The 12,363-nt window shown below is 42.6% G+C and overlaps 1 protein-coding gene across 1 annotated transcript in view; it reads right to left on the bottom strand.

The window, feature by feature from the left end:
- Positions 1-287: 287 nt before the first annotated feature.
- Positions 288-12,363, bottom strand: part of chd3 (chromodomain helicase DNA binding protein 3) — a 38,619-nt gene continuing 26,543 nt past the window's right edge. Inside the window, exons 39-41 of the mRNA XM_022764209.1 lie at positions 11,397-11,560; positions 10,911-11,037; positions 288-391 (exon numbers count right to left, since the gene is read on the bottom strand). Coding sequence (XP_022619930.1) covers positions 288-391; positions 10,911-11,037; positions 11,397-11,560 — 395 coding nt within the window. The remainder of the gene's footprint in view (positions 392-10,910; positions 11,038-11,396; positions 11,561-12,363) is intronic.

Here is a 12,363-nt window from a genome sequence, read left to right on the forward strand (position 1 = left end):
TGTGTGTGTGTGTAAAAGTGTGTGTTTGTGTGTCAAAGGAAGCGACTACAATCACTAGCGGGTCAGTAAGTTCACCCTCAGTCAGTCAATTAGTTTTAATACTGGGCGCGTGGTTCAATGGTGCCGCCCGAAGAGCATTCACCGCTGGGACTCAACTTTCTTGGGAGAGAAATTGAAGATTCGTTTGCAGCAGATGGGTTTCAGTGTGTGTGTGTGTGTGTGTGTGTGTGTGTACGTGTATGTGAGAGAGAGAGGGTTGTGCTTGTGTGTGTGTGTGTGTGTATAGTCTAGTCGTCGATACAGATGACCTCTCCGCTGCGCTGCTCCCGCCGGTGGAGTAGCATCTCCACTTCCCGCTCCTTCTTTACAGACATGGGAGGCCCGTTAAGCACTGCAGGGGGAGAGAGAGGGAGAGAGAGAGAGAGAGAGGGAGAAACATGGAGTGAGTTCAGCTCATCTGCTTCAACAGGTAAGAGAGAGCAGACAGCCCTCTGTGTGAAACGCTGACTGTTCTTACACACAGGAATAGAAACATATGTAGACGTCAAGTCCAACTTTGAGCATCAGTGGCAGCGGCAGCACAGTCACTTGATCATTACCAGTGCGGCTGTGTGTGTTTTCACCTGTGTGTGTGTGTGTGTGTGTGTGTGTCATCATGGCAAAATGTGAATCTTTTATTTATTTTTAGTTATTTTATTGGTTTAAATGTTGTCAAAGTTACACACGTTTAGTATGACAATACTGGCAGCCTGTAAAATACCCACCATGTGTACAATTTTAACTGTAGAGCGTAAACTCTACCCTAAATTGACGAAAAAAAACCATATTCACACACACACACACACACAAAAAGAAATACATAAAACATGACCTTAGTTTCCTCAGTGGTAGCAACGGCCCTGAATGGATGACTGTTTAAAGTCCTCATAAACAACAATGAATGTCTTCTTCAAGGCGGAGACACAATGACCTTTGGGTGATCAGAGACTTAAAATCCATGTAAAAACTGGTTTAAAACAATGAAAATATAAACATATATATAAAATATAAAAGAAACCTGAAAATGTCAATTGATAAATGACTTCCAAAATGTTTATTCATTAAAGAAAAGAAGAACAGAAATATTTCTGCAGTGGAGCTGACAAAGGGGACGAGAAGTAACATCCTCTTTTGTAAAATAAAGCAATATTGTTTGTGGGAAACATGGCCCAAGTTCTGAGAAGCACACTAAAAATATCCCTGGTGCCGATGATGCGTTCGTCAATAACATCTGTATCTGCATTGTTTTCTTATGACAATTCAACCAAGGACCATTATTTTCAGATTATCGCATGTTAGTACCATCACTCCTAACGCGTCATTTTTCCACTCTTAAGGAAACAAACCAGGTCCAGGCATGCTGCATGACACTTTGATAATCTTTTTAATGAGCAAACTTGCATAATACAGTACATCAATATATCATATTACATATACAGTATCATGTTTACAATGATGAGAAAATCCCAGAATGCATAACTGTTAACCTGGCGAAAGTGAGGCCAGCAATGAGTATAAACACACGCTCTCTCACACACACTTACAAACACACACACACACACACACACACAGGAACATGAGGACACAGACACACAAACACACACACACACACACACACGCTTGAAAATTATCTTCTTTCTACACGAGTGCACAGCTGGCCAGCACAGGGATCTGTGCTTCCCACATTTGTGCTCTATCATGAATCTGCTCGGGGAGTGGAACGGCGAGTTTAGCGCTCCTTTCAAAACAAAGCCAGGAATAGCCTAACAGCGCACTTCTCTCACTCGCGCCACAGGCAAAGATAAACTGTCATAACACACCCCATGCAGATCAAAGATGTGATAAGGAGTGTATTGAGCTGAGGACATTCGGGGGGGCTCCAACTGTGTGTGTCTAGAACCAGTGGGGGGACCATTTATGGGAAAACTTATGGCACTTTGCCAGCGGAGGCCAACAGAGGGAATGGAGGAAAAGAGGAGACGGAGTCAGTAAGTGTGTATGTGAGTGTTAGTGTTAGTGTTAGTGGTGGTGGTGGTGGTGGGGGTGGGGGGCAGACAAAATCTGATAAGGAGCAAAACAAAATCGAGGTAAAGACTGGGTGAAAGAGCAAGAGAAATTACGGGTACGTAGCCAAAAAAAGATGCAGAGACAGAAGATAGAGACGTGGAAGAGAGAGACGAAAAGAGAGAGAGAGAGAGAGAGAGAGAAAAGAAAACAGTACAGTGCTCTGGAAAGGGAGAGGACAAAAAAAAAAAAAAAAAAAGGGAGTCCGACCGATAAGTCAGCACGGCCAATATAACAGCAAGAAACTGCAGCACTGATATGCCAATTTAAAATCGGTGTCACTGTTACATTATTTGTCCACCAGAGAGCACTGACAAGTGTATTTTTCAACTGTGAAATGTCCCACATCTCCGTTAATCCCAACCATAACCCCAACCCTAACCATGACCTGACATTTCCTGCTGCTGCTGCTTCACATTAAAAGCATTCAACGTGAAACACGGGGTGGCTTTTATTGTGAAGCAGTTGCATGAAACGCCACAAATGTCAGTGAGGTCAAAAATGTGTCCACATAACAAGACGTGGTCATGATCAGCCTTTTTTTTTATTTTTTTTAAAGCGGGTCAGTTTTATTTTTGACTTATTTCTTCATCAAAACAACGTAAGTTTGTTTGGCTGCAGTGTAAGCAAACACTAACTGCTCTTCAGATGTACTTCTAACAAAGTAGTTGCTCAAGGAGTGTTTGATGTCGTACTGAACCGTGGTACTTCCTGTTACCAGCAGTTCACCAGGACTGAAATCTGAATGATTATAACTCATTTGTATTGGCCTCACAGAAACCCAGTATCAGTTCAGCTCTACCAAAATAAGGCATATAAGGTAACGAAGCCGTGAAGATAAAACATGAGGAGGAATTCAATGAAGCACTTGTACTGTATTACACCAGATAACAGATTCCCTCTGTGAAGTCCAACATCGAACATTTCACTCTCCTGCCAAATTCACTCCGCAGTACTTCACCTCTGTCCAACTAAACTCCTCCTCCTCCTCTTTCTTCATACAGATCACTTGCTCTCACTACTCTGCCTACAGCTTTACAGTAGCAGCAGATGTTGTTAGACAGATAGATGTTTTCTGGTCCCGAATTAGGTTGGCAGTGATATATTTGTAGTAAAAAATATTAGAAATCCAACAACCCACACCTGGACGCGTCTCTAAGAATTCCTAAAACTTCAGTTTTATTTCTGTACTAGCCTGAAAACTCTGGGACTGCAGTGGACAGAGCGTGTAAAGTGCAGAAAGGCAATAAAAACATTCCCAGCCAACATGCAAGCCTGCGTCTCTCCCCTGTAGGTCCTGCCTACTATCTGACAGAAGTGAGAGCTGCCATCTTGGCAGGAAACGTAGCATTTTTGCTTTCTGAAAAGCTTTGCGTGCGTGTATCCATGCCAAAACCATTCATCAGGGACAACCTTTTGTCTCTGAACTGTCAACTTTTCAGGAACTTAAAAAAGCACAGGCTTGATTTCAGAATTAAAGAGTCCGTCCAACTGAGACTTGAAGACAGTTTCATAAATCCACAAGTTGCAGGAGTTTTCTCAGTCTGCAGAGAAAGCAATAAATGTTTTTGTTGGAGGTGAAATCATCAATCAAAGATTTCACTCTGAACTCTGACAGAAATATCTGGCTTTTTTTTAAGCTAATAAATGCTCCACTATGTTTTCCAGCTAGTCGCTAGCTTTAATTGGTGGGCAGGTACCTGGGCAGGTAGCGTACAGAGGGTTTATCAGAGCTGCCTGCAGCTTTAAACGAGGCTGATGAGAGCAGTGGGACTGAATCCAAGCAGTAAAGCTGCGGGTCGTAAAAAACCAAGACAATGAGCTCAAAGATGCTAAAATGCTCTGTAAGGCTACATCGACACCACTACGTCTTAGTTTTAGTGTGGACGGGCAAAAACGGAGACCATTGGAAACAATGACATAGACACCCACGGTCACTCCCTGATTGGGTCTTATCAACCTCACAACAAGTGGTGAAAGCAACATTAATAATAAAATACAAGCGTTACTGACCTTGTTATCTTTGCTAGAAGCTGTTGTTTAGTTAAATGCAGCATTTTAATGCTGCAGCTGTCTTTAATGTTCCTCATTCAAAGTATTTTTTGCAACTAATCAACTGCAGAGTAGACAATCTTTTTCCTTTACACTGGCTCACGCACGCCCAGTGTACGTGATTGCTCAGGTAGGTATGTGTTTTCAGGTTTGATAGTATGGACGGAGATCGTTTCTGATACGGAGGTAAAACGGGTCGTCTGGACGGAAAAAGGCCGTTTTAAAATGAAAACGTAGGAGTGTGGACGTAGCCTCAAGCTGAGGGAAACAACTGAGTCGGGTGATTAGTAAGAGCGACCCCTTTCGCATTGCACATAGCAATTTGATTGACTGTTAATATGAAAATATTGATTAGTGCAGCTTTAAATTATAAGTTATATAGCTAATTTTACAATTTTAATTTTATATTGTCTCAAAGAGTTTTTGCTTTGTGTTAAGATGGAAATTAAACAGTGATGCATTTGAGAAGTTATTTTGTGAAATAGAAAAAAACATTTTCTACAAAAGTAAAGGCATCCATAACAGTATCTGGAATTCATAAAGATATCATATTGGTACCAATATCGAAAACTTTAAATGATACCTAGTGTTGATAAAAAATGGAAGTGCTACCATGCTCACAACACATGTACAAAAAACACATCGACACACACAGTAGATTCTCATTGCAGGCCGCACCAACGTCACACTTGTCTGGTCTTTATGTCCTTCGAGCTTAAAGGGGGATACCACTCAATTTTAGCTTAAAAATCCTAGAAAAGTCTGGATTGTGTAAGTGATTGTTCACGTCTCCTCTTTCCAGAAACGAGGCGTAAGAGTTTGTTCTGCTCCCCACTCTGGGATGTCACACTGATGTACAGCTCTACTGCACACACACACACACACAAACACACACACACACACACACACACACACACACCGAGCTGGAAAAACGATGACAGAGTCCAGAGTGTTTTATTTTCTCTGGGATCAGGGGACATTTTCCAGCGTGGAATCCATCACACTGTCACAATAATGGAGCTCGAAGAACAAAAATGTCTCTTCGGGCTTCAAAGCGAGTCTCCGTTTTTCTTTCAGTGACAGATTACGGTCTTTAGCTTTGGGGAAGAGCTGCTCATAAATACAGAGTTTTGCCGCGATGAGACTTAAAAACAGGAAATGTAAATACTTCACTTGAGTGATATTCCCCTTTAAGTGACCCCTTCAAAAAAAGGTGCAATAGTAAATATGCTTTGTAATACAGTACATATCTCAATACCAGCCCATCAGATTGGCTCAGAGCAACACTGCTACTGATTGTTGGACAAAGGCAACGTCTCAGTTTTTTTTTATATCTATGGTTCTTGCTTCTACGCTTGGTTGGACTTAGGAATGCTAGGGCAAAAGAGTCCATGGGAAGTAGTGTTTTATACTTAGAAAACTATTTTTTTTTCTTTTTTCTTTCTTTCTTTCTTTCCTTTTTTTTTTTTTTTTTTTTTTTTTTTTTTGCAAGATAATCTTAGTCCAGTTTGTCCCTTTCTATTTCGAGGATCTCATCTGCTTATACTCAGCAGATAAATTAGCGTCTTCAGGTTTTCAGGTTGTGTGTGAGGTCTGGAGTGTATAATGTGTGTGTGTGTGAGAGACTGAGAAAAGAGAGACGGAGGAGTGGAGGACTGTGGAGGAATGAGGGAGTACAGGGTCAGAGTGAGGGGACAGGCTTGTTCAGTCAGCTGGTGGATGAAGAATTGATCCGGGGGGAAATCTCTTCTTTTTTTTTTTTTTTTTTCCGGCGCAGAGGGAGAAACAGAAAAAGAAGTCTCGGGAAATCTGTCTGAGGAGGAATAAAAAAAAAAATTAAAAAAAAAGAAGAAAAAAGAAATCCTCCTTTGTTGCATTTTTCTTCAATTTGGCCTTTATATCTGAATTCCTGAAAACCTGTGATTGCATTAACATACTGTCTTTTTTCCCTTCTTTCTTCAGTCTTTCCTCTCAAAGTCAGATTTTTGGACTTTTTTTCATTAGCGCCTTTAATCTGTGCTTGAGGATTTGTTTTATCCAGACAGGTCAACTCTTCTTTTCTCTGTCTCTCTGCCTCATTTCCCCCCCAATGCATCATTAGTGCTTGATGTCCCAGCCAGCTCTTCACCTCTCCCTCCCTCTTCCTCTGTGGTTAATTGCTTGTTTTATTTTGTGGAGCACTTCTTTTCACTTCTCGTGTCCTCTCCTTTTTACTTTCTTGTCTCCTCTACTTGTGCGATCCATCCAGTGAGCTTTACTTCTCCCTTTATATTCCTCCTCTCAGTCCAGGAGTGTCCCTTGCCCTTGGGTCCTTTTTGGACTTCCTCCTTAGGCATTCAGGTCTTTGTCTCTCCTTTTCAGCTTCCACTGTCTCTTTTTCAGTTTCTATTTTTACTACATTCCAGGATCTTTTATCCAAACGTCCTTTCTTGTTCCCCCTTGGTGAGTCTCCCCCTCCGGCCTCAGGGTTTCTTTGGTCGGCCATTGCGTGGCAGGTTCTCCACCGTGTTGCTGAGCCGGTACTTGACGATGATGCTGTGCACCGTGGACTTGGGCATCCTCAGCTCTTGCCCGATGGCCCCTTCTGACTTGCCGTCCTTCCAGAGGTCCACCACTCGCTGCCGCTGCACCACATCATGCTCCTTGGTCTTCTGGCAAACGCCGGCAGCGGTTGGCCCTCCGGCGGCTCCCCCAGCAGCTACCCCGGTGGCCCCAGCAGCGGCGGCGGCTTCTGTGGGGGCAGACAAGCGGCAGACTGTAGTGGAGACTCGGAGAGGGGAGCAGGATAATGTGACACTTTACTGGTCCCCGTAGGGAATTCTCTTTTAGTTTGCCTCCCTCCTCTGCAGGGAGGTCAGAGGTCAGGGGGGGAGCTACTGGAGCTGGTGAGTGTTCAGCGTCCAGCTCAAGGACACTTCAGCAGGGCAGGTGCTTGCAGGCACGAGGGCTTGAACCCATGCGCTCGACTCCATGTCTCTAATCTCTACGCCCCTAAAAGATGAAGCTTTGTCTAGATTGTGGGACTCCTTTTAGTGCAGATGAGCAGCTTCCTCATGGTAGTACTGATGGCTGAAACAGGTTTTCCAAAATGCGATTCAAGATATTGAGCAAATGCTGAGATATTGCCATGTGTGAGACAGCACAAAACAATCCTTCATCGAAGCATTTGGTGTATCATTACATTTTGTAGCAGAGTTCACAGGGTGCAGCTAAAGTTGTAGATGTGTAGTTAAAGTGCCACGGCAGACATGCATATTTTTGGACATGTTTTGTGTACTCAAGTGAGGGAGCTTTTCTCAGGAGAGTGCTGTTAATGGAGGGAAGCTAGGAGGTCGCAAAATCAGAGGATTGTGTTGTTTTAACTCCGTCCATTTCTCCTGCTCACGTTTTTTTCCTCTCTGGCTGAATCTAAAAAGGTCAGGAACCAGCAGAACCCCAATCAAGACCACAAATGCGGCCTCATTTGCTGCATGCTTGTGCCCTGCCAGAGTTCAGGATGTACAGAGTCGACTCGGCCCAGCTCGGCCCTGCGCTCAGCTCAGCTGCTCGCCACGAGGCCCCCGCGAGCAAAAAAAAAAAAAAAAAAAAAAAACCCACGGAGCAACACAACTCGCGCGCGACTATTTCTGAACAGCCGTCGCCGGGCCCAACCCTCCGCCGGCTCACAAGTCACAACACGACATTTACACAACTAAACTACTTCTGCGGTTTCTGTCCCTCTCAAAATACCTTGGTACAAAGTCCGAATGTTTTCTTGGCATGGCCAGACTCAGACAGGCTGAGCATAATGACATTTTCAGAGATAGGCTCTGGCTCTCTAAAATGCAATGCTTTTGACAGATGTCTCAGTCTACAATTACATAAATCAAGATACACTGAGTGAGAGGCAGGCGCAGCACTGAGAGAGCTGGCTGTTGTGGTTTTTACGGCAAAGCTATTGGGGAATATCAGGTTTTACCAGTTATCTCTGCCACATCTCAGCTATCTAAACATCTCCGAACACGAATGCACATGCAGAGCGGAGACTGCGTCTGCTGAGCATATGTTGTTACCAAACTAATTATGAGAAAATAAATTCACAAACTGCCTGTGTGCGCTGACATACTGCAGACGGGGGAAGTTGGACAAGAGGCCAAAACAAAATAGATTTCCTTTTTATTTTTTATTTTTTTTATTTTTATGACTTTAATTCTCAAACTTTTGACTCGATAAGTAGTAAGTGCCACAATAGCACTTCACAAGAGAGAATACACACGCTTTGAAAAAGAAAATACTCCTCAGGCAGGTTTGATAGCACAGACTGTGCTTTTATTGTTGCACAATGTGTCATTACTGCTGAGCAGAGTATTGAGGTTTTGAGGTTGGACATGTTAAGAGATGAAAATGCCTTAATATAGCAGAGCAGCACGTTTGTGTTTGATTTTGGTAATGTCTATTTCAGGTGTTTATCTGGCAGCCACATCAGAAACTCTGCTACAGATGTTTTTTTCCGATATGGACTCCTTTCTGGATTTTGAAAGTTTCACAACCTAAGCTGCTCGGGGAGATAAAGTGTCTATTCAAAGTGCTTTAAACAGTGCTGCTTTAGAAGCCATCAGTAGTGGTTCTTTATTCCACATATTTAAGGATTATACTGAAATTTAATAGTTAAATAAGCCTGTACTTGATCACAGAACTAACTGTAGAGCATAAAAACTTCTCCTGAAATTCCCACAGTCAGTAATTACAATAAAGCCCGAACATTTTTTTCATTTTCTTTACTAAATGTTTTTCCACAACAACATAACCATATAAAGATGGAATTCCTCAGATGATATCTTTAAATAGGAGCAATGTTTTGGACTGGATTTGCCCATCATCAGTGAAAGTTGCCAAGTAATCAAATCCAGATCTCTAAAGCCAAAATTTGTGCTTCTCCGTCAGGGTGTCGTGGAGCCTCTTGAAGCTCTGCTGGAGCTGACGAGCACCCTCTGAGAAATGTAACTATAATACTGCTGCAGACGTACCACAAGAGCTGTAACTAGTCAGCTTGGGCTGCCTGTGTTTTCTCATACAAGTCTCTGATGCCAGTAAAGATGAGAAGGTTGAAGAACACAACTACACGCTACACAAACTTCTGTTCTGTGATATATAGCGAAGTCACTTTAGGTGCAAAACCTTCTTGCTGCTTCCCATCACAAAGTGAACTTAAAGACACTGTGAGATATAAAATAAAATTTCCAAGGCTTGATCTCGTCTCCCTGTGTTTGTTGCCGAGTTATGTCTTGTTGTACGCCAAATCTCTTCATATTAAAATCCCTTGCTTTTTTCTTCCTGTAATTAAATTTTTTTCATGACTCATCTCAAACTTGGGTGAATGTGTGTGATCCAGGATGCCTGGGTAACCCACACGTCATATATAACCTCACTTGACCGTTAGCATGTGAGTCATAGCAGCCAGAGGGCTAGAGAGAGGCGGTGGAAGTAGCTAGCAGTATCATAGTAGGAGGTGCTATACTGCTCAAGCCACGCCCACTTCTGAGCAATTCAATCAAATCTTAAAGTTTTGATTTAAATCAGTCTCGTAACAAAACCCCACCTGCATAATGAGATGCATTGAAATAAAAATGCTCAAAACTGATGCAGCAGAGGCCGAGATATCCTGACCTTCAGTCCGTTATATGGGTTAAGCTCCAAAAACACTAGATCCTACATTTCCCATAATGCAGCAGTGTCTTTCATTAGACCCTCTTGCCTGGTAAAAGTCTGTCAAACTCCATGCCCTTAGTCTGTAATGCAGGTTTTCCGTTGTAAGTAAGTAATCTCCACGTCCACGCTGAGATAACCCAGATGACATCAGGGTTATTTTCTCCTCCAGAGCCATTTAAGACATTATACAACTGTTTTTACAGGCCCCTTTAAAAATGACAAGTTAAAACAAATTTGTATTTTATGCTCTAGGTGGCAAAGTCTTTTATGGTTCAAACCTTATCATCATCATCACATCCATTACCCATAACTCAAAGAAAGGTTTCCTTCAGGTACACAAAGAAAGCACAACATGGCTTTGTAATGTACTAAATCGACTGTTGCTGTGGTGCTACAACAATCAACAGGTTGAATTCTCTGCTGAGCCATAAATCAGTTCCTGTGCCAGAGGCAGCTTCGGTGCAATTGCAATAACACCTCCGCAAAGAAGCATAAATCAGCCTTAAAATCAATGGCTTGCCAAATGTCAAACAGATCAAACAAACTGGTTTTCGTCTTCTGTAAATTACCCTGACTCCTGTAATTATGATTGCCCTAATAATATCTGTTTATTAAAACTGACTGTAACGCTTTTTCTCACACTCAGATTCACAGACAGATCATTTCCACTTGTAGGTGAAACCCAATGTTCCCAAAACCTTTTTAACCGATCCCTTAAATAGTTTCAAAATACAATTAGACAATTGTCCACATGCAAACCAAGTATATTTGAATTTGTTTGTGTCAGCTCTTCAAATCAAAAGTATATCAACTGAAATATTAAAGCCCAAAATGCCATTTATATGAAAAGATATCCAGGGAATCGTTTTTTTTTATAGATATTTCCCTTTAATTCAGCCTGACATATTTGATATATCTGTAACACCTCGATATCTTAACTTGAAATTAAAACAAACTCCTCTGGGCTTCAGCACAACATATGTCTGTAATGACGGCTCCAACATCCGACCTCGCCATTATTTACAGCGGCAGAGGATGTCAGTGTCAGTGGAGCCTGAAACACTGACCTGATATGAAGGATCCCGGTGGCATCTGACTGTAGTTGGCCCCTCCCATGTGTAGGGCGCTTGGGGGGGCAGGGGTGAAGGGGGCTCCATAGTTCTGAGGGGTGGCGTAGGGTCCTGGAGGTATGGGCTGTACACGGAAAAGAAGCTTTTATTTTTAGGAATAATGTACAGAAGGGATATGATGTATAAAAACAGAAGAGATAACAATAAGGAAAATAAGACAAACCACTTAAGAGTTACATAAGATGAGAAAAAATTTGCTGAATAAGCAGCTGTGGAGTGGAAAAAGCACAGGTGGGTGACAAGATAATGGGCTCTGTGTTTTCATTGGCCGCCCTCCATCTATTATTTTTCCACTGAGCACAGGCAGCCTGAGCAGGTTTCAACTTGTGAGGGTGGCTGTTAGAATGTGTGTGTGTGTGTGTGTGTGTGTGTGTGTGTGTGTGTGTGTGTGTGTTGTGTTGTGTTCAGCAGCAGGCTGCTGACCGGGGGTGTGTGCGTCTCAGTGCCCTTGCTGGCCAGCCGGCTGAGGATGCTCCTCTCGGACATTTGCAGGCGTGCGGCGATGGGCGGGACTCTGGACAGCGTGGCCGGTAGCCGCGTCACGTCGGCCTTCATGTCGCTCAGCAGCTCCTCCAACTGGTTCAACACTGCAATGACAACAACAAACATCAATAACTACTGACTTACCAGAGGACAAACGTAGTGCTCCACTTTTGATCCATATCTAAAGGTTTTAACTTCTACTTCCTGCTTCTTTTGGGCGTCTGATTCATTATTGATGCTTTATTTTGATACTTTTTTTATTATGCAGGAAAAAAGTGTCCCAGGGTCAAAACATAGGATCTGGTACATATTCAGTTGCTTCAGTATCAACTTTGGAAAGTAAATACAGGTAATATTATTTGTATATGTTCAGGGTCACTGCAACCTCCATTAAGGAAGCACTAAAACGTTCTTCCTAGTTCTTATTATAAATATCATTTACTAAATCTGAGCACTATTAACACAATTTCAACTAGGCCCATTTCTCATTCTGTCATCACATCCCCACATGGAATTCATCACAGATTACAGACCAGCAGCATCGCTTTGCAATTTGATAAAAAAAAAAAATATTCACGGGCGTTCATGAGGTTCAGCGCTGTTACGTGTGGAAACACAAGACGAGAACAAGAACAGTAGTGTGCTGAGCACGCAATGCGAACAATATAAACATGGACAGACTTGCCAGGCAGGCAGTGAGGAAATGTTTGGAGCTATCACTTAACATCGTGTAAGCTTATCTGCTTGGCTTAAATGAAGTCCGCTCCGGGCAGAGCGATATGGTTGCTGCAACAGGAAACGGGGTGATTGCACAACAGCGCTGGTGAGATGTGTTGATGATGCGTATCTCTATTTCATTGTACGTCTGTGCTTATCTGTTTGCCGATCTCTCCAACTTCATCTAAAT

The sequence above is a fragment of the Seriola dumerili genome, unplaced genomic scaffold (genome assembly GCF_002260705.1).
Source record: "Seriola dumerili isolate Sdu_G_001 unplaced genomic scaffold, Sdu_1.0 BDQW01000531.1, whole genome shotgun sequence".
Lineage (NCBI taxonomy): Eukaryota > Metazoa > Chordata > Actinopteri > Carangiformes > Carangidae > Seriola > Seriola dumerili.